The 23241-nt window shown below is 42.1% G+C and overlaps 2 protein-coding genes across 3 annotated transcripts in view; one reads left to right on the top strand and one right to left on the bottom strand.

The window, feature by feature from the left end:
- The window catches only part of LOC5568181 (probable cationic amino acid transporter), a 70172-nt gene that overhangs the window by 14363 nt on the left and 32568 nt on the right, over positions 1-23241 (top strand). The gene's annotated exons all lie outside the window — the stretch shown is intronic.
- LOC5568182 (chymotrypsin-2) lies at positions 5315-6274 on the bottom strand. Its single transcript, XM_001652071.2, has 2 exons — positions 6152-6274; positions 5315-6080 (listed from the first exon to the last, which is right to left on the bottom strand). The coding sequence occupies exons 1-2, from the start codon at positions 6207-6209 to the stop codon at positions 5368-5370; spliced, it is 771 nt and encodes a 256-aa protein (XP_001652121.2). The 5' UTR covers positions 6210-6274; the 3' UTR covers positions 5315-5367.

Genomic DNA, 23241 nt, shown 5'->3' with positions numbered 1-23241 from the left:
GCCGAAGACGCCATCTTTCTAAATGGCCAGGATCCTGAGATATCCGCAAAACAAAAGTTTCATGCTCACTAGCGCCGCCTGGTGGCAAAATTTTGAACCTCATAGCGTTCGTGATGGTAGTCCTTGAGCTACTGAACAACTTTGCCGAAGACGCCATCTTTCTAAATGGTCAGGATCCTGAGATATCCGCAAAACAATAGTTGCATGCACACTTGTACTGCCAGGTGGCGCAATTTCACTTAAGCAGTGTTGAAAGCTACGAAAAAAATTTGAACCCTTCATGAAAAACTGGATTGCAGTTGAAGAGTATTGCTATTTTGCTAAGCATTATATTTTTCTGTTCCGCTCAAGTTTGATGGTTTTGATCTTTACTTTATTCTTCTTAAACAGTGTTGCCAGCCACATGAACATTTGTGATTCGGCCGATTGTATGGCACGCAACACTTCCTTCGACTTTGGTGAACATTCGGTATCGTTATCTTTAAATTTTTTTGGTATCGGCAAATCACACCCCCATTAAATTGGCTCTTTTGATAACAATCGAGCAGTGTTGCCATCTTTTACCAAAATATGAAAACTTGAACGGCCATTTTGGAAAGTTCTCAACCCATGCTTCAACTTTGCCGAAGATCTCGAATCAGTATTTCCGCATTTAGACGTTGCATTTTTCAATAACATAATCATAACCCTGATTTTTTTTACGACCGATTTTTTTACGACCCCCCGATAACGGTCGTAAAAAGAGGTTGGGGTGTATTAGTTTCAAATCATTGGATGAGCATGTTTCAGACTGCGGAAATGTGCGCGATCTAATGATTTTTAGTGTCAAAAAGGTGCGAAATTTTATATAAAACCTTCAATAACTTGAAAAGTATGAGAGATAAAAATATGCTCTTATGGAGAAAGTTATGCGTTTTTGCAAGTAACAAATAACACTAGAACAATTGAAAATTGTACAAAATCATCCAACCAAGTTATGATGAAAAAAGTGATTTTTGGGGGTGTTCCACAAAAAACTCCACAAATGTACATGAAAATCAAAAAATATGCATACGGTGTCTTGAGCGAAGTTGTTTCTTCTAATATTACCTACAACTTTCCCGAATAAAGTTTATTTTTGAATTCATAAATACGAAAAATAAAGTTTCGTTCTCACTTTTAGGTGGATTAATCACCAAATTGACACTTTCATAAAATAGCGATTATTTTATGGTAAAACTTTCCTGAAGACACTATAGTACTTAAATCATGTTTTCAAGGTCAAAACAATTTCGATCACGTTTTTCAGCGACGGCTACAGTGTGCGGCGCCGTTATTGATCAATAATATTAGATCTGCCAAAATTGTACTTCGAGAATAAGCGGAAACTCCCTTATTCTTTTGGGTCGTAGTGCAATTCTTACCACCCAAGTAACCATAAGCACTAATAATAAGCCCTTAATCAGCATCATAGATGCGTACATGCATTATAATAGCACCACAAATGCTTACAGACCTTATTACAACAACATTAATGCTTCTAAGCCTGATGCCTACAGGCATTATATAAGCACTATATTGGCTTTATATTCGAATACAGGGCATGTTTAAATGCCATCCAGTGTTTTGACAGATATACCACGTGCTTTGTGTTTGCATATAGTGGTAAGAGGGAGTCAAACATAAATCTTCTCACTACTACAATTGCAGGTTTTATGACGGGGAAAAGTGATGGTTTAAATTGGTCATTTTTCTTTCCAATACTATTCATCTTATGTGGCCGTAGGAGCAAAGGAGCAGGACAACAACTCAACAATACGGGTGTCGCAGGTTCGAGACGCAAAATGAGGAATTTCCATCATAAAACGAGAATAAAAATGTGGCAATTGCAAGCCCTCAGAAGGATGAAAACTACCAAAACCAATATGTCTGATACCGAGAAGTACTATCTGTATCATTTTATTACATTTTTTGCATACTATTAGAGGTTTCCGTTTTCATTCATTCATTTATTTACCTCATGTACCAGTTGCTTTGCCGCATACGCGAAAGCTCTCTGGCTGCGTACGCGAAGCACAAAATATTCGCCCTAAAAACCTGGCGAAAACAACTGACGTTTCTCACGTGGTCTTATATCAGCATTAGTGGTGCAGAGAAGCACGGTTATATCTTGGCACTATAATGGCACGCTATTTCGCCTAATCCGGTATTATAATAGCATTATATGCGTATATAAAACTGACATGCATCAAATGATTACCCTATATGCGCATATAATGCTGTTACCGTGCCGCATTATCGTGCTTACTGGTTACTTGGGCAGTTCCGATCAATCACGGAGTAGCAACCATTGACATGTACAGTCAGTCTATGCTATGCTATGGTATGAATGAACTTATTTTTTTAGATGGGGTTATCCATAAACCACATGGACATTTTTTTATAGATTTCAGACTCCCCCTTCCCTTTGTCTATAGTTCATTTTATTAAAATTGTATGGACCGCAGTCTTTGTACGCCGTCCCTCTAATGGCGAGGTGGGAAAATTTTATGTGTATTACAACTTTTTAACCACCGTAGCCTTGTGTGTTTGACAGAACAGCAATGCTGTCACAATGTTAAATCCCATATACAGTGGCGCCTTTGTTTTGATGCGATGAGCACTGGCAAAAACTACCTTCAATGATCCATTAAAATAAAATGATTATATTGATAGTGTTATGAAGGTTTACAACCCATCAACTGTATCAATAAACTAGTACATTTTTGTTTTTCATTTTCATGTATAACATCATGGAAAAATTCTGGACAACTGGAGCTTAAAGGAATGTCCGTCCAATGCCAATGATGTCCATTATGTCATGATTCAAGTCGTACCGATGTGTAATAAAATGTTCCGCTCCGTCGTTGCCATCTTTGATGTCGGTAGGAAAAAAGCTATCCCATCACAGCAAGCGACGGTTCATGACGGGCAGCACCGTCGCGCACTTCGGCTATACATCCAGGCGCAAAATGTGTGGGAGACGAAAAAACGATTGCGACCCAACTGCTTCCACCCACCGGCAAAGTTCACGCCGGATGCTCTTTTCCTCCCTCGGGGCTCTTAAAATATGAGCAATAGGGTGGAAAGGAAGCGTGTAGCAAAACAAAAACCTCGGTCGTGCCCCGTGGGAAAACATGAAACCATTGGTTGGGTGGGGGTGGGATTCGTTAAAGCGAGCTTAATGAATTCACGTCGTCGTTGAAGGTGGTGTCCATGATGGTTTGGTTAGAAATGGCGCTTCTGGCTCGACGGAAGAATGTGGGTTCGAGTAGAGTTTTTCTTTGTCTAATTGACTTTGGATTGTCAAACATACAAATTTTTTGCGAGACGGATTGGATACCCAAAAGTCAAGGAATTTGACTCGGTTAACGAGTTTCTTAGGCGGCATCCACAAATTACGTAACGCTCTAGGGGGAGGGGGGGAGTAGGCTCATGCGTTACGGCGCATACAAAAATTTAAAAATTTTCATAAAAAAAGCGTTACGGAGGGGGGGAAGGGGGTCGAAAATTTCCAATTTTAGCGTTACGTAATAAATGGACGCTGCCTTAGCTCGTTTTCCGAGAATCATCTTGTTCATTTTGCCTTCGTGGAAGCCACCGGAGGCGATAAAAGGAGCAATTACTTCAACAATAGACTACGCGTCTGCTGAAGTAAGTTCCACTTTACAAGTGTGAAAGATGAGTGTTAGACTTTTGTACAGAGGAACAGAAGAATGAAAAGAAATTATGACTCTTACACGTTTTCTTGCATTTTTATTAATCAAGGACGCTTGAAATTGTAGATAAGGGCTTATAAGAGTAATCTTAATTCAAGAGAGATTATTAAATGAGTCTTTTTTTAAATACAAAAATGGTGGTTCCTTTACAATGAAATGAAAAATTTCGATAGATATTTGAGAAACTTGAAATCCATGATTCTTACGACTAATAAATATGACAAGGCATAAGGGTGTCCCAAAACTGCACTGCAGTTAGGGAGTACCAAAATTTCTTTGCAACAGTTCATGATAACCATTATTTATATACTTTTTGCTGATCCCTCACAATCCAAAATATATGTGGAAATCAGTTACTGTATGTTACCCACGGAAATTGTTCATACATTACATCCATTTCGCATAAACAAATAAAAAATTGTGACCTCAGTAATTATAATTATTCCAAATCATTCTTGTTTTTCATCATCTACAGTGAGTATCAAACTTGGCGTTAGTATAATTCTGATCTAATGAAAAGATGAGAAAGGAAAAACTTTAGCGAAGATATCTTCTTATTCTTGGAAATACGTCCCACTGAGACAGGGCCTGCTTCGCAGCTTAGTGTTCAATTAGCACTTCCACAATTCCATTTCATAGAGTAAAGTGGGGCAAAAGTTCGAGTGGGGTAAGAGTTTCTTTTTAAGATTTCTAGCTCAATTCGAAACAAATCTTATTAATGTCATGGTGGTTCGAATGCTATTCAAGTAAGAGACTCTCACTCCAAATATCATAAAAATCGAATGAGGTTTGGAAAAGTTATGGCTATTTGTTGTTTTTCGATGTGAATATTGTAATTTTCGGTCAAACTTTCATTGCATGGAGCCAATTGAAGATAAAATCTTTTTCAATATTTTATGTAGGGGCGTTTCTAGGCCTATCATAAGGTTGCTTTGAGGTGTATTAGTTTTTGCATAAATGCTTGAAAACAATTTTTGGCCCATAGTGGGGCAAAAGTTCGAATCAGCGGGGCAAAAGTTCGACCCATGTATAAACCCACGGAAAATTTTGCAAATTGCCTAAAATCCACATATTATCTTGAAATTTAGTTAAATATGTCTGATCGTGTGAAAACTGTCATCAAAATTTTACATATCCACTTAGTTTTGCGAAAAACTGTTATTTTTGAGTATGTTACGATTAACCCGGTTTTGGGCAATTTTTTGATGAAAATTTAGTGTGTATTTTTGGGCAAACTTAAATTTACGGCTGGTGTAAAGTGTGCCTGTCATAAAAGGATCGATATTTTGTGTTTTAGACAGCGAACTTTTGCCCCACACTAGTTCACTGTATGGTATTTGTTTTGTTATAACTGCTATTGTTTTCCTGGAAACTTTGATTATACCACTAAGGTCGAACTTTTGCCCCACCTTACTCTAACTGTGAGTTTTTTTTGTCAAAGTTTCCATTTTTGCTTTTTTTGTGGCTGGTATGATGTTCTACGTCCAGGAACAATGTGCGCTGATTATCTTTCCCTAAATGATTTTAAACTAATGCCGGTACATAACTGAATTTTCGGATTAAGCAGTTCATGATTATTAGCATTAAAATATCGGTTTATATTCAATGGGTAGTCATTGCTTCCAGATCGTTAGTTGGCGTTGTTCAGAATCCAGTTGCGGTGCGAAGATACGCGAGCAAACACATCAGGAGCTCCCAAGCCGCATGGAATGCCCCACGAGACGATTCCCTGCTGGAGGTTACTGTGCACCAATGGACCACCGGAATCTCCCATGCACATGCCCTGGCCAGTTGGACTCAGCGTACAGATGGTGTTATCGAAGACACTGGCCCTGTTGGCAACCGAGTGACGATTACGGCAATCTGCCAGGGTAATGATGTTGGTTCTCAGCCACTGCAGGTTATTCGGGATACCGGCATTGGCCCCAAGTCGACCCCATCCGGAAGCCAGGGCTCCGGTTGCAGTGGCAATGTTGACAGATCCCAGACCAATTGGCTGAGCAAGAGTGTTGAAGCCGATGACTGAAGCAGTCTGCACCAGCGAAACATCGTTGGCCAAGGTGTTGGAATTGTACGATCCGTGGTTGACGATTCTGGACGAGGCGTGGGAGAAGCCACCACTGTTCAGCAAATGAGTTCCTACAACGACTCGGGTATTGGCCAGGGTACGTCCAACAGTGCAGTGAGCGGCCGACAGAACCCAACGGTTGTTGATGATCGAAGCACCACAGAAGTGAGCATTGGCCGATGAGCGCAGAGAAACCTGGTACGGGAATTGTCCGGAAGCAGCATTTGAACCACCGACAATACGGCCTTCCCACTCAAGGAACTCCGGCGAAAGAGCTGAAAGTGGATGAAGGTGGATACCTCAAAATCTGTCCGATTCTAACGGAAGAAACTTTGTCAGAACTTACTGCCTCCGAAGACGGCTGCGGCGCCGAGAAGCACAAAGAGAAGACTTAAACGAATCATATTATTTGGAGTTATATCTACACTGAATCCGTTCGCTTGGTCTGAGCTTATTTCTTTTATATGCTCTCCGGCTGGCTATCCAGGCTGATAACGTTCCGAGTCGAACGAATACGATAAGCTTCTGTATCAGGCAGGCGGTAGTGCAATATATCAAAAAATAAGTGCAATCTAATCAATAATTCCCTGGATGCAATTTATATTTAGGAATTTGCAAATCGTTTATATTCAGGTCGCACTAATCTTTTGACGCGATCTAAATTTGATTCGTATTATCTGGCGCTATTCGGTGTTTTCCTCACACACCAGTAATAAAAGATATTTGAAAACAAAGGCTGTAACAATTTTTGGCATATTCTTCTTTTACTTTTTTAAGACAGAAAAAGGAAATACAAATGTACCAAGTTTGTCGTTTTTATGGTTCACAGTAGTGAAACACACATGCACTGTGTTTCTTAGGTCCTACTTATTTTTGTGTCTTAGTAACATGTTACATTTTTGCGTCATGAGTATAACAAATCTTCGAGTTGTTTAGTGGTTAACTTATAAGTGAATGAAAACCGAATTCGATACTACACTATATAAATCCACTAAAGTTTGTATCCTTTGATATGTTGAAATTATATTAGACAATTCCCATTGAAGGTTTTGTTACAGTGTTAGATGCATACTCTTTTTCTCTCTCTACTCTCTCTCATTATCCTAGCGACAGTAACTAACTAAGTGACAGCAACTAATCAATCGATAGAGTAACCGGTGCACCAGTAGGGTGGTAGCATATGAGATACCTTTTAGCTTTAAGTTCAAACTTGTACCGTTACAATAAGTATAAGTAATACATTTTGGAATATAAACAAGTAGTATTTGTTAATAATAATATCACGCAGGTTGTGTGTGTGTACCAGGGTTGCCATTACTTTTTTGAGAATGTCTTGCAAACCAAAAATAAAAAGTCTGGCAAAATCTGGCAATACACAAAAGATTAATGAACTGCAAAAATAAGTAAAAAAAAGTCAACCTAAATAAAACAAAAATGAGCTTTTTATAGTTACTCTAGAAACTGCATTAATTAATTGTTTTTTATTCATATACACTCGATTTTCCTTCGTTGCACTATCTTTAAGTGGGCTACGTTTTAATTGTGCTCCCGTTAGTGGGGCTATAGCCCACCTAAACCGAAGGTAAACGTAATTTTCTGAAAAAAAAGTCTTTCGACACTAGCTGACGAATGTGGTAGAATTAACATACACGGTAATAATACATCTTTTGAAAACGAGCTAAAATCCACATTCCGAATCTTGCGAAATTCATTGTCTGCCTCTGAAACTGCTTGTGGACTAATTATGTTTGGGTAGCTCATTAGTAGTGGGACTATTGAAGCGTATTTGAGCTGAACAATGTTCGAAAGATCAATAATCGAAAGATATTTCAAAACCTCATCACCCTTTTAAAATTTGCCGCGGCATTGTAACATAAAGCACATTTACTTTGAACGCATTAACATCATCAATTGATATTTTAGAACAGTTTAAAAGTTCCCTAATTAGCATTTCGGCTATGCTTCCAACAAAAATGTTCTTAAGATCTTCAAAATTCTCATTTTGAAATTTGACCGAATACAAATCTTTTAAGTGACATAAGTACTAGGCTTTCATAAAGTTTTCAAGAACTGTTCGATAAAGCCGCGATAGAGATCTATATAATGTATGTATTTCTGGGGTTTCGCTCTGAAACAGTTTGTTTAACTTATTTACGAAATTAAGAATGTATGATAAGAAATTTAGATATAATGGTGTCATTGGGTTGTTCAGTGCTCCATAAATTGAAATTACTTTGGGCTTTTTAACGCGATCCGTGTTCACGACAAACCCAAAGTAGATTTTCAATGTCTCGTATATGTCCAAAATTCGGTCGACTACACTTTGCAGCGAGAGCCATCGTGTCGCACTTAACTGACTAGCGACTTAATATTCTGACTAGCGTAAGAAGCACACAGCGGTATACTGTAGCACGTGCATTTTAAAGTAAACAAAAAGGGACAGTCATTTTTCAAGAATGCCCCCAATGATTTATCAGCACCTGACATATTATTGGCGCCATCGGATGCATATCCAATCAAATTTTCTTTATATGGAATGCCATCTTTGTTGAACCGTTCAACCACTGTATCATATAATGTTCTGGAGTCTGTGTGAACTACTTCCATCATCAGATCATAAAAAAGATCTTTGACAATCAGTTTGTCCTTTTCATCCCATTTTTTTCGCCATCAACGCTAGAGTCTTCTTGCTAGAAATGTCAGTTGACTCATCTGCAATTAGTGTGAACGGTGTACTTGCCAATGCTTGGATTAAATCCTGATGGTGTCCAGCTCCAATCACGTTGGTTATTATAGCCGTTGCTTTTGTTCGACCAATTTTGATTCCTTGAGCGATTTCAAAATCTATGCAGAGTGCCTTCACACAAGTCGCCTCTTGCTCGATTTCCACAGCTGACTTATTGTGCTCTGCAGCCCACGCACATAACTGTAATTCAGCAAGTCTAATTTTTTCTTTGTGTCCGAAGAGGTATTGATCGATAGACTTTGAGGCGAATTGCACAGCTAATGCGTTCTCCCTTAGTATGTGCTTTTGCCTAGCAGCGTGCTTATTAAGATCTGCTATGCCACCTAAGAACCACCGCAATACACACACTACAAAATCCAGAGCTTTTGTCATCATTGGCTGATAACCATGGGTGCTTCGTTTCCCAATCTTTAAGGTATCTTTGCGAACTCCTCTTTATTTTTTTCGCTGAAGGACAGTCAGCGACAGCAGCGGCTGAAATAAACAAAATCACTTAAAGTGAATACAAGTGCAGGATTGAACAACTGTGATAAAATACCTTCAATAGGGTCATCATTTGACGATAGGTGGCTCGACATTTTAGTGTTACCTTGATTAAGGTCATGGTCTTCGGTAGGAGTACACCTTGTACGTGTGCCATCAGCTAGGCGCAGGCTAATTTTGTCCTGTGGAAATTCCTGAACAGCAGCAGCAGTAACAACAACAGCAGCACAACTAGACGAGTGAGCAACAACATCTTGGTTTATGATAGCAGAGAGGATACGAGCAATGCCAGCAGTACTGTTAGGGCTTTCACTCTTTTTTTCGCAAAATTTATCTGCATTGCTGATATTGGTGTCTGAAAAGAATGAAACAGGCAATAAACATATTGCATATGTCAAACAACCTGTACAAGAACTTACCTTTACGCTCGAAATAGCTGCGGATAGTGTTTTGTTGACGAGAACGAGACATTTTAACGGAACAGAAATAAAAAATATATCGACAGCAAATCGCACACCGCCAATTTGTTTGGAGTAATTCACAGTTAGTTTCTAACCGGACGACAATCGATGTCAACTGAACGAAAGAATGGACCAATGCACGCATTCACTATATGACGTTTGAGCAGGTGCCGTGTTATTTATGTGGCCATGGCAACGAGTGAATAAGGCACCGCTCAAGCGTCAAATTAGTGAACTCGTGCATTGGTCCATAGCAAAGTTCGTGCGGAAAAATCAAGGTTCAGAATAAAAAAAAATATTATAGCACGAATTGTGTCAAGGTTCATAGAAGTGTCCACTGAAGAAAAAACGTGTATGAGACACGGAAAAAAACATATGCGTCACATATTGTATATTTAAAACCAAGTGTGTTAGGAAATCTTTCGAAATATAAGAAAATCTGGCGAAATCCATAGTTTGTCTTTTCGTCTTTTTGCTCATCAAAAGTCTGGCAGTGCCAGATTAATCTGGCATAATGGCACCCCTGGTGTGTACTCGTGTGAGAAATTCACAGGGTACTATTCACTTTTGTTGGTAATTGTTCCGAGGTCGATTTTCCGCTGTCTTTCTGGTAAGTGTGGGTGTGAGTCAGAGAGGGATTCCTCTTGACTGTTTCACGAAATACTTCAATTGGTTATGGGCCCAGATTCCGCTGAAGCATGGAGAATTGCACTCAACGATCGCTGGCACCGCTGTTTAGCGGAGAAGAAAAATCGTTTTCGTTCTGGAAGGTGCGCATGGAGCAACATCTTAAGCAGGACGATTTGCTACATACACTGGTAAACACGGTTGAGGAGGAAACTTTCTTCCAGCCGGTTGCAAACGCTACTGCGGCGGACGAAACAGCACGCAAGAAGCAGCTCCAGAATCGAATCAAGCAAGAAAATTTCGCGCTAAACGAATTCTGGAACGCATTGAATGACGAGACGATGAGCCACGTGATTAACTGCAAATCGGTGAAGGAGGTAATGGAAAAGCTGCAGCAGATTTATCAGCCAAAAGGGGAAATCGCTATGGTCGGACTACGGTCCAAATTATATCTACTCAGCAACCGTCGATTCCAAAGTCTAAAGGACCTGTTTGCTGCTCACCATGACATTGTGCGGCAGCTCGAGACCATGGGAGAGGCGGTGGAGCACATGGAGCAAATCCATACACTCCTGGTCGCTATCCCAGAGCAGTTTAAACATCTGCTGAGCGCACTGTCAGTGGTTCGCAAACAGGAACTGCAGCTGATGACACTGGAACAAATCAAGCGCATATTCTTGGATGCTGATGAAGCCATGCCAAAGCAGGTTGCGCTACCGCGGCAGACAGCGTTTATTGGTCAGAAAACTCGGAAAAACCACATGGTAGCAGAGCGGAAAAACCACACACAGCCGCAACACTCAGCATCACATAGCAACAGGAAACAGATGATGTGCTTTGAAAGTGGCAAGACTGGCCACAAGCGTCATAATTGTTTCCAGCTGAAGAGGAAGATACGTCAAGAGCAGCAGAATTCAACCAAAGATCTAGCGGCGGCCGTTTCGAATGTGGCTTTGTTGGCACAGCCCAATGCTCCCGAGATCTTCGCACCCCCGGTGCAAGAAGACTGCTTCCTGCCTTCCCCGCCGGAAGGTGATGGTGTAGATGCAGTATTAGTCGAGGTCGATCGTCAGAACGGTTTCAAGGTGAGGATTCCCTTGGAACGAATCAACATGGTGCGCGTGAACAAAATCATTGAGAACGATAAGCAGCGTGACATCAAGGTTCGTGAGATGGCGCTGCACGAGATGCCCGTTACCTTGCCCATATAACTTACTTTTAGAAGAATAAGTTCAAATTAAAAATTGTTGACATGCCAAAAACAGTCATAATACGTTTGCAAGAACTCTTTTTGATCTAAAACATAAAAAGTATGCTTGTTTTTAATTATGAATCGTGGTTTTACGGCTAACCAGCCGAGTGGAAATTTAACAACTACCGAAAAGCTAAACATTACAAATAATTTGCTATTGGATTAGATGGACAAATTGATGTGAAGATTTGCGAAAAAGTTACACGTCTTCTCAGTGACAATCGAACTCACGACTCCCCGATCTCTAGTTGGGGCGCGTTACCTCTACGCCATGAGAGGACTCATGAACGCAGAAGTTAACCTGAATTCGACTCGGGTGCCAGTGCACATATGCTTCGTGAGATGCGGTTGTGCGCAACGGTACAAGACCCCTCGTTATCGGCTACCGATATCGGTTCAACCGATCCGACAATCAACTGACAACTGCAGCCCGAAACGTCATGGGGAATGATTGGGAGAAAATTGAGACACCTATTGTTGAAGACGTATAATAGTATCCACACTAAGACTCGATTGAGCCAAATTAATTTCTCTGAATTTGATATCCTAAAATTGATTATTCTAAAAGCTGTTAACCTAATATTTGTTCCTAAATTTATAAGTAAGTATTTGTTAATCTCTTTGAAACGAATTTGATCCTTATTGTAAAACTTAACTCTGAAGGGACATACAGAACAAATAAGTACACATTTGTTACAAGTAGACGGACAGTTAACGAAGAAGACAACAAATGTAAGTAACATAAATTAAAACATGCGACATGAAACTAAATAAAACTAAATTACAGCTTTAAGCCTACTCAAGCAAAGAACGAGTTTGCTGTTAAGAGTCCGAAACGTGACCGTCTTCGTAACAAAATCTTTAAGATTTGTTCGGTATCGTTATCGGCGTGGATTACATAACCATGTCTAGTGGTGATCCCGTTGCCGATTCACGCGAGCAGCGTGATGCAGATCAGCAAAGTCAATGCATTATCTGCAATCAACCGAACCATGCCGATCGTAAAATGGTCCAGTGTGATGGATGCGATCACTGGTTCCACTTCAGATGCGTCGGTGTGAACGACAGCATCGAAGATCCGGAAAGAAGCTTCAAATGTGCGGCATGTACTGTTCCCGATCCTCCGGGTTCAACGGTATCGACATCAGCGAGTGTCCGTGAAGCCCGGATCCAGCTAGAAGTACAGCGACTGGCGGACGAAAAAAGGCTTCAGGAAAAGATGCACGCGGAAAGGGAGAAGCAGGAGCGAGATCTGCTAGAGATGACTTTGCGTCTCGAACGAGAGCGGAGGGACAAGGCGATGAAGGAAAAGTTCGCCCTGGAGAAAGATTATCTCCAGAGGAAATATGACCTCCTACATACGCAGTTGGATGACGACGGGGACGCAGTAAGTGTTCGTAGCCGTTACCAACCAAGATCAGAAAGGGTTGTGGATTGGATTACCAGTAATCCGGCTGTGACCATGAGTGCCAACACTGGGACTATTCCCACTGGACTCACATCGCAACTGGAACCAATCACACACTCTATGCAGCAAACATCGGCATCAGCGATCACTAATGCGAATCGTGTTCACCCAGCTCCCGGTTTCATACCCAAAGTACCACCGACCGCGCCGAGTACGACTACGAGTGATTCGACTCCCCTGCCATGCTATTCGAACGCATCGATCACGCAGGCAGCAATGCAAAACCCAGTTGCGAGTGTGCAACAAAATTTCCCATCCACATCAATCGACACCAGCAATATGTTTGTGATATCACCAACTATTGTGTCTACGGCATCGCTCTCGTTGCCGCCACTGCCCACGTTACCCGCTAGCTCTGTACCCCCCTACAGGCACTCTTTCGTACCGGCGTCGTTCTCATCTCAACCACCACAACTGCAAGCAATTCCATCTGTGCCATCATCATCGTTGTATCGGATAGGTACATCACACACTGCTGTGGCGTCGTGTTTACCATCAGCAGGAATTCCATCAGTGTGGCAACAATCGACGTACGTTAGTATGCTACCACCAACCCACCATTCAACACCAACGACTGTGGCTTCGGAGAGACGTCCAGTAGGAGAGCAACATCTGTACAATACACAGCTAGTTCGTTCTCAGGGAGATCAGCACAACTCTGCATCAGTCCCGGTCAGTCGAATCAGTATGCATCCAGGTCTTGGTGAGAATGGTAGCTCTGTAGGTCAGTATGCACAACCTACAGCAGTGGTAAGTAATACCTATGGGTTACATGGCATGCAAAGTTCGTACCAAAATTATTTACCAAATTATTGGTTCCCGGGAGCAAACAATGCTCCATTGCAAATATTGCCACAGCAAGAAAATATAGCAAGCGTAGCTAGGCCAGCATTACATTTGGGGGGGAACACAAGTCAGTCAGGCTCTCAGGGTATACAAATAAATCAAAACCCAGTCCTTTCGTCTCAATTTGTTCCTGGGGGTCCCCAAAGGGCTTCACTGCACGGTGTGGGGTCAAATGTTCCGATGTTACAAGAGCCGAATATTAGTGGTTTTCCTTCGGCTCCACTGGATTACGCACCAAACACTCAGCAGCTCGCAGCTCGTCATGTGGTGTCAAGAGAGCTTCCAATTTTTGATGGGAATCCTGCGGAGTGGCCAATGTTCTGGAGTAGCTACACTACTTCAACGCAGATGTGTGGTTACACGGGAGCTGAGAATCTTCTTCGTCTGCAGCGCTGCTTGAAGGGCGAAGCGAGAAAAGCGGTGAATAGTTTCCTGTTGCACCCGGCAAACGTGGACGACATTATGTCAACCTTGCGCACGCTATATGGGCGCCCGGAGGCTATCATAAACACCTTGCTAAACGATGTCAGAAGCACTCCAACACCCAAACCGGAAAAATTGGAAACCCTGGTGAATTTTGGATTGGTGGTGCGCAACCTTTGTGCACATTTAGTGTCCGCAGGCCAAGAGATGCACTTGGCCAACCCGATCCTTCTTCAGGAGCTGGTGGATAAGCTGCCGGCCAATGTGAAACTGGGATGGGCTATGCACAAACAGTCAGTAGCAGTGGCAGATCTTCGAACGTTTGCTGAGTATATGAATGTGATCATCAACGCAGCGAGCAGTGTATCTAGCGGTATTACCGAGGTTACAAAAGCAGAGCGGCAGAAGGGTAAAGCCTTCGTGAACTCCGTCCGTTTGGAGAACAACAGTAAGAGCAATCAGCGAACGGAGAAAAGCAGCAGTAGCGGAAAAGAGTTCGTGGAATCGAAGGCATCTACAGCTCCCAAGGTGCGGCCGTGTGCAGTCTGCCAAGTTCATGGCCATAAGCCGAAGGATTGCTCTGTTTTCAAGACGAAATCTCTCGGTGAACGCTGGAAAGCAGTACAAGAAGCACATTTGTGTAAGCGCTGTTTATATCCTCACGGCAAGTGGCCGTGTAAGGCACCTGTTTGTGGTTCCGATGGTTGCCAGGAGAATCATCACAAGTTTCTCCACCCTGGTAATCCCCAAGCTGGAAACAACCAAGGAAATTCTGCACCAGCTTCGACTTCTGGTGTAGTTACTGTTCATCAGCATCTGCATCAGAGAATTCTGTTTCGGATCTTGCCAGTTTGCCTTCACGCTAACGGCAAATCAGTGAATACGTTCGCCTTTTTGGATGGAGGCTCTGACTCAACGCTGTTAGAAAGTTCTATCGCCAGGAAACTTGGGGTCACCGGAGCAGTCTCACCTCTCTGTATGCAGTGGACGAATGGTGTTAGACGGACAGAAGAAGATTCGAGGCGTGTACAGCTAGAGATTTCTGGGACCAGCGGTAAGCGTTTCACGATTTCTGGAGTGCATACCGTGTCCAGCTTAGATTTGCCGCATCAGACCATCAATTTCGGTGAGCTGCAAGGAAAATTTCCGTATCTGAAGGGGCTTCCTGTGACAAGTTATGAAGACGCTGTCCCAGGAATATTGATTGGTTTGGACAATACTATGCTGAAAACCACCCTGAAACTGCGCGAGGGTAGCGGAGATCAACCAGTTGCGGCGAAAACACGTCTGGGCTGGATGCTATACGGAAGATCTGGAGAGTCAGACCCCACTCTGTTGCGACGAGTATTGCACCTGTGCAATACACCCTCAAATGAAGATCTGCACGACTTAGTTAAATCGTTTTTCACCATCGAAGGCGCTGGTGTTGGGTCGAACGAACTTGTCGAATCCACTAGTGAAAAGCGGGCTCGCGAAATAATGGAAGCTACCACAGTTCGCACGGAGTCCGGAAAATTTCAAACAGGTCTGTTATGGAGGTACGACCTAGTAAAGTTTCCGGACAGCAAACCTATGGCGGAGAGGAGGCTTCAATGCCTCGAAAAGCGGCTTTCGAAAGATCCAGCCTTGTATGAGAAAGTGCGACAGCAAATTGCTGATTACCTCTCCAAAGGCTACGCCCACAAAGCGACGATGCAGGAGCTAATAAAGACCGACCCAAGCCAAACCTGGTATCTGCCACTGGGGGTCGTAACCAACCCGAAAAAACCGGAGAAAGTCCGAGTGGTGTGGGATGCAGCCGCCACTGTTAAAGGAGTTTCGCTCAATTCCGTTCTACTAAAAGGACCTGATCTGCTGCAGTCACTACCGATGGTACTTTGTCGCTTTCGGCAGAGAGAGGTGGCCATTAACGCTGACATCAAGGAGATGTTCCACCAAGTTCTCATTAGACCGGAAGATCGACAGGCTCAGCGATTTCTGTGGCGAAATAATCCATCGCTACCGGTGGAGGTGTTCGTGATGGACGTCGCCATATTTGGATCTACATGTTCACCAAGTTCTGCACAGTTTGCGAAAAATCGAAACGCCCAAGAATTTTCCAGGGAGTTTCCGAAAGCCTCAACCGCAGTTCTGGAAAACCACTACGTCGACGACTACCTGGATAGCGTTGATACAGTCGACGAAGCGGTGGATCTTGCAACGGAAGTGAAGTCACTACACGAACGCGCTGGGTTTGAACTGCGGCACTGGTTGTCCAACAAAACTGATGTCTTGGAACAGATCGGCGAAAAATCCTCTGTCACAGCGAAAAACTTCGTGATGGGGAAGGACAGCGGCGCTGAACGTGTGCTGGGGATGATATGGTTGCCAAAGGAGGACGTTTTTACTTTCGCAATACAGTTTCGAGAAGATCTGAAGCGATTGCTCGACGGAAATGCGTTCCCCACGAAGAGAGAGCTCCTAAGCCTGGTCATGAGCATCTTTGATCCGCTCGGGTTGGTGGCAAACTTCGTAGTTCACGGCAAAATCCTCGTACAAGAGGTGTGGAGGTCTGGTATCGGCTGGGATGACCGAATACCTCAGGAATTGTCCGCATCATGGCATCGATGGGTCCTAGCACTGCACAGTTTAGCTCAAGTACAAATCTATCGGTGTTATTTCCCAGGTTACGACGCAGAGACGTTGAACAGTCTGGAATTGCACGTTTTCGTGGATGCCAGCTTGAATGCCTACGCTGCGGCGGCCTACTTCAGAGTTGTCCAGCGTGACACGGTACGCTGCAGTCTCGTTTCATCAAAAACAAAGGTAGCGCCTCTGAAGCAGCTCTCCGTACCCAGGTTGGAGTTACAAGCCGCCGTCCTTGGAACTAGGTTGATGAAAACGGTTGTTTCAAGTCACACCCTTCCCATCGGTAGGAAATTTCTATGGAGCGATTCGAACACCGTGTTAGCCTGGCTCAGAGCTGATCAGCGAAGATTTCACCAATTTGTGGCTTTTAGGATCGGAGAAATCCTTGAGTCCACCGACATTACCGACTGGAGGAAGGTTCCATCAAAATGGAACGTATCAGACGAGGCCACTAAATGGGGCAGTGGTCCGAATGCTTCGGAGAGTTCAAGATGGCTTCGTGGGCCGGAATTTCTCTACCGAGATGAATCTGAATGGCCTACACAGGAAGAAGAATGCAGTACTAATGAAGAGGTGCGGGCCACAGTGGCCGTTCATCGTGTCAACGTCAGTGGAACTGTACAGTTTGAGCGATTTTCCAGATGGGAACGGCTTGTGCGAGCAGTCGGATATGTGTGGCGGTTCCAGAGTAACTGCCGAAAGAAGAAGGACCAGTTGCCGTATCCGGAAACAGTACAGCTCACCAGCAAGGAGTTGCAGTTGGCAGAACAAACTGTGTTGAAGCTGGTTCAGTTTGAAGCATTTCCACAAGAGTATGCTACGTTGAAGTCGATGCAAGAAGAACCTTCACATCCGCCGAAACAAGTTGAGAAAACCAGCCCAATCTACAAGATGAATCCTTGCATAAAAGACGATGGACTGATTCGCAAAGATGGCCGAATTGGTGCAGCTGCTATCGTTTCGGAAGACGCAAAGTTTCCAGTGATACTTCCGAAGGAGCACTACGTCACCGGACTGATCATCAATGAATACCATCGGAGATTTGCGCACGCTAACAACGAGACGATTGTAAATGAGCTCAGACAACGGTTTCACATACCTAAGCTCAGAGTTGCTGTAAAGAAAGTAGCGGGAAACTGCGGCTACTGTAAGGTGCGTAGAGCGACTCCTCAACCACCTCGCATGGGCCCACTTCCTGAAGCGCGCTTGACTCCATACATCAGGGCATTCACGTTCACCGGTCTAGACTATTTTGGACCCGTAAATGTGCGGATTGGGCGCAAAAATGTGAAACGCTGGGCGGCATTATTCACGTGCCTCACTACTAGGGCGGTGCACCTAGAGGTGGCCTTTACTCTGAGTACGGAGTCGTGTAAACTAGCTGTGCGACGATTCATCGCCCGCCGTGGTGCGCCTCTGGAGATATACTCCGATCAAGGATTTAACTTCCAAGGGGCGCGAAAGGAGTTACAGGAAGCCGTCCGGAAGATGAACCAGGAGCTGGCATCAACCTTCACAAACGCAGCGACAGAGTGGAAGCTGAATCCGCCGTATGCCCCCCATATGGGCGGTATATGGGAAAGACTAGTGCGGTCTGTCAAAAATGCTTTAGCCGCCATGGAGACCTACAGAAACCCAGACGAAGAGACCTTCTTAACCGCATTAGCAGAAGCTGAATCCATCGTGAATACACGTCCACTCACCTACCTACCACTGGACTCAGCTGAGAGCGAAGCACTCACGCCTAACCATTTTTTGCTACTTAGCTCGAATGGTGTGTGCCAGCCAGCAGTAAGTCCTGTAGATGCCAAGTCGGCACTTCTTGCCAACTGGGGTCACGTGCAAGTGATGTTGGACCGTTTCTGGACCAGATGGGTTAAAGAATACCTACCGGTCATCACTCGGCAGGCTAAGTGGTTCGGAGAAACGAAACCAGTACGAGTTGGAGATTTGGTTATTGTGGTGAACGAGGCAAGACGAAATAGTTGGGAGCGTGGCGTTATCCTGAAAGTGCATCCTGGAAAGGATGGCCGTATACGCAGCGCAGAAGTTAGGACCAAAGGAGGTGTGCTTCTTCGGCCGGTAACCAAACTGGCGGTCTTGGACGTGCTCGATCAACCTGGTATGGCTGAAGGCAGAACTTCAAGCAATACGGGGCGGGGTATGTGCGCAACGGTACAAGACCCCTCGTTATCGGCTACCGATATCGGTTCAACCGATCCGACAATCAACTGACAACTGCAGCCCGAAACGTCATGGGGAATGATTGGGAGAAAATTGAGACACCTATTGTTGAAGACGTATAATAGTATCCACACTAAGACTCGATTGAGCCAAATTAATTTCTCTGAATTTGATATCCTAAAATTGATTATTCTAAAAGCTGTTAACCTAATATTTGTTCCTAAATTTATAAGTAAGTATTTGTTAATCTCTTTGAAACGAATTTGATCCTTATTGTAAAACTTAACTCTGAAGGGACATACAGAACAAATAAGTACACATTTGTTACAAGTAGACGGACAGTTAACGAAGAAGACAACAAATGTAAGTAACATAAATTAAAACATGCGACATGAAACTAAATAAAACTAAATTACAGCTGAGTAGGCTCAAGCAAAGAACGAGTTTGCTGTTAAGAGTCCGAAACGTGACCGTCTTCGTAACAGCGGTATTTCAGCCACTTGTGGGACATGGTAGGTGATGAACAATCCATTTCTATGGCCAACGGTGATAAGCTGAAATGTATGCGAATGGGTAATGCGGTGTTGAGAAGCAATGTTAACAATAAACGTTTCCGTTTGAACCTTTACAACTCCTATTTCATTCCTGAACTACACTGTAACTTAATATCGGTATCAAAAATCGAGGAAACTGGTAAGAAGGTTATTTTCTGCAAAGGGAAAGTTGAAATCGAGGATGAATTGGGGCAAGTGATAGCAACAGGCAGGAAAGTCAATGGACTTTATGCCCTGGATGTGAGCCTTGATGACACTTCAAGTGGTAACTGTGATTATGCAAATTTGGGAAAGATTTCAAGTAATGTTAATATCTGGCATAAACAGTTTGCTCACCTAGGAGAAACAAATATGAAACGGTTGCTTCAGCATCATATGGTGGATGGACTCGATATTAAACTTGAAAGTGAGGAGCTTGACCCTATCGTATGCAAAGGTTGCATAATAGGTAAGCAATCACGTGAAGCGTTTAATATAAGGGAGGAAAGATTCGCTCAAAGAGGCCACTAGAGTTGATTCACACCGATGTGTGCGGACAGATGACTGAAGAAACTTACGACGGGTACAGATATTATGTCTCCTTCAATAATGATTTCACTCATTTCGTGATTGTTTACTTGATCAGAAATAAGAGTGATGTGTTCCAAAAGTTTGTAGAGTATGAAGCGTTGGTTACTGCTCAATTCAATTTGCGAATTTCAAAGTTGAGGTCGGATAATGGTGGCGAGTATTACGGTAAAGAATTCATGGCCTTTTGCGCTGACAAAGGAATCCAGATGATACCTACCGCACCATATACCCCTCAACAGAATGGGGTGAGCGAGCGTATGAACCGCACCCTGCACTGAGGCAAAAAAACTTAATAATTTCTTAAGGAATAATTATGATTTGGCGCAACAACGATTATTATTGAAATTTTTAAGTTTTACTTATGATTTTGGTGAAGAATTTCAGTAATAAATTTCATAAGTCTATCAATGAAATTCGGAACTAAACGTAATGATAATAACTTAATTCGAATTATCAATCGCTAATATTATTCACCTTTTAATTCAGGCGTGCTCAAAAATTGACATGTTTCGATAACATGTGATCTATTTTCGATTAACTTGGAGCCAACATCGAAAGCGGAGTAGTTCTTTTAGCGATTGCTATGATAATTATTTCAAGTAATTCTTGTTAAAAAATTCAAAGCTCTCACTTATGAAACCTATGATCCCATTTTCGAAATGTTTAAGCGTGCAATGAAACCATAATTTGGCTGGTTCATAAGTTTTGATTTATGGAAAACCTAAGTATTTTTGCCTCAGTGTGATGGAAAAGGCAGGAACTGTTCTACAAGAAGGTGGAATGCCTTATAAGTTGTGGGGAGAGGAGGTTTATGTCTCGGCTTATCTAGCAAACAGAAGTCCGACTAGAGCCGTATTTCCCAAACTTTTTTTGACTTTCGCCCCCTTAAGGCCAACAAATTTCAGAATCGCCCCCCTAATTGAATATATATATATGTATAAAACACCATTCTGCGTTGAATTTTTGAAGTTGGTCATTACATTATAAAAACATTACATATAATTTGCAATTGGATTAGATGGACAAATTGAAAGAGGTGCACTTTGCGAAAAAGGACCACGTGATTATTGAGCTGAAATCGAATTCAGGTTAACTTCTGCGTTCATGAGTCCTCTCATGGCGTAGAGGTAACGCGCCCCAACTAGAGATCGGGGAGTCGTGAGTTCGATTGTCACTGAGAAGACGTGTAACTTTTTCGCAAATCTTCACATCAATTTGTCCATCTAATCCAATAGCAAATTATTTGTAATGTTTAGCTTTTCGGTAGTTGTTAAATTTCCACTCGGCTGGTTAGCCGTAAAACCACGATTCATAATTAAAAACAAGCATACTTTTTATGTTTTAGATCAAAAAGAGTTCTTGCAAACGTATTATGACTGTTTTTGGCATGTCAACAATTTTTAGTCTGAGCTTATTCTTCTAGAAGTAAGTTAAAGGTGCATAATAGTTTCCAAAATATAAAAACTCTATTGAAATATAATAGATTCGTCGTTGAAATTTACGTTTATTTTGATGCTCCAAATATGTGGTTGAAAATAAATTCAAATTTACAACATATTTTTAGCTGTGTTGCTAAGTCGTTTCCTAAACTCGTAATATATCCTAAAATCTTTTTTAACTAAAAAATCTGTGATCTGTGATCACAGATATCTGTATGCAAGAACAGGAAAAAATCTGTGTAATTACAGATAAATCTGTGTATATGGCATCACAGCCTTTAATGGGTGCCTGGAATCAGAAAATCACGCAATGATTGATAAATCTATCAGCAAAATTTTCGAAAATTTGAAATTCAACGTGTTTTTGGATTGTTGATAGTGACTGGTTTTACACCATCGATTGATGTGTTTTACAATTAGTGAAAATTCACATGTGTAACAAGATGATCGAACTTGTATAATTTTTTCAGTGTAGCTATTTATTATCATTGAGTCGAATAGTTTTCTTCTTCAATATTTTTTTAAAATTGCTATTGATAAATAAACTGTATTTCATGTCAAACACCACGTATGCTTCAACAGGTCACTTTGCCAATGAAATTTGTCTCAAACGCACGAGTGCCTACATGGTGGGTTGCGTAGAATAATCTCGAAACAGAAAAAAAATGACGTGTCTGAAATTTTGACACCAGAAAGGCAAGATTGTCTGTCCCCTCTCATTTGCAACTAAAACGAAAATAATCTGTCGGGGAGTCTACAGCAATATTTTTTGTTCAAACTTTTATGAACTTTGGGAAGGATAATAAATTTAAAAATGAAAACCAAATGGTCTCTTTAATAGAACTAAAAGAAAAAGGAAAAAAAAAACAACCCGAACAAATAAAAAATTGATTATTATTAGTGATGCACCAAATATTGATATTCTGCAAGATAGTTGGGGTTTAGTAACGCCAAAACTGACCATTTTTGTCATCCACCCAACCCCTCGTAACGCTTTTTGTATGAATATCCTATGATTTTTGTATGAGCTGTAACATTTTTTAGACGCCCACCCACCCCCTTCAGCGTTATGAATATTTTTGAATGGGCCCTTATAGATTTCCTCAGACTTAAAACCGGCCGACAATCATCTAACCAGTGGAGTGGGAAAAGGGTAGGACAGGTAGGACATGTACTACGTACAATAACACCAGGCGAGGACACTCAAAGGATTGTCCTACCCATGATTTAACAAAAAAAAACATCAAAGATCAACAGAATGTTTCGAAAACAAAATAAATTATTTATCATCTTTTCAATTTCAAACTCGATCAATGCGTTGCAACATCGTACTTACTCTTAGCCAAAAGTTCTGGCTCGTGAGAAGAACGATTGAGAATATCTATAGTGAAAATCCTGGGAATCTACACTACAAGTGCTTCTTTAACTTTTGGTAAAACAAATGGAGTAATTGTCTATGGCATTTCTGAATTAATCAATGGATGGTTTCTTAAAAATATCAATGGACAACCTTGTAGGGAGTCGGTTCCTATTCTCGGTACTTTTGATTCATTTCGGCAGTGTTTTTTTTAAGCTACAATGCTTATATTTAGCTACAATATGCGCCGTACTGAAGCGCTTCTTATTACAATGGTTCAGACTATTCACTCGAGAAAAACACCGCATGCCAAAGTGAATCATGAAAGGGCCCAAGTGGTTCTGCACCTTATATATTCTGGAACAAATTGTCGTGATTTTACTTGCACAAAGGCCGCC

The sequence above is a fragment of the Aedes aegypti genome, chromosome 2 (assembly GCF_002204515.2).
Source record: "Aedes aegypti strain LVP_AGWG chromosome 2, AaegL5.0 Primary Assembly, whole genome shotgun sequence".
NCBI lineage: Eukaryota > Metazoa > Arthropoda > Insecta > Diptera > Culicidae > Aedes > Aedes aegypti.
The sequence above is the reverse complement of the archived record's forward strand: the minus strand, read 5'-3'. Positions and strand labels throughout refer to the sequence as shown.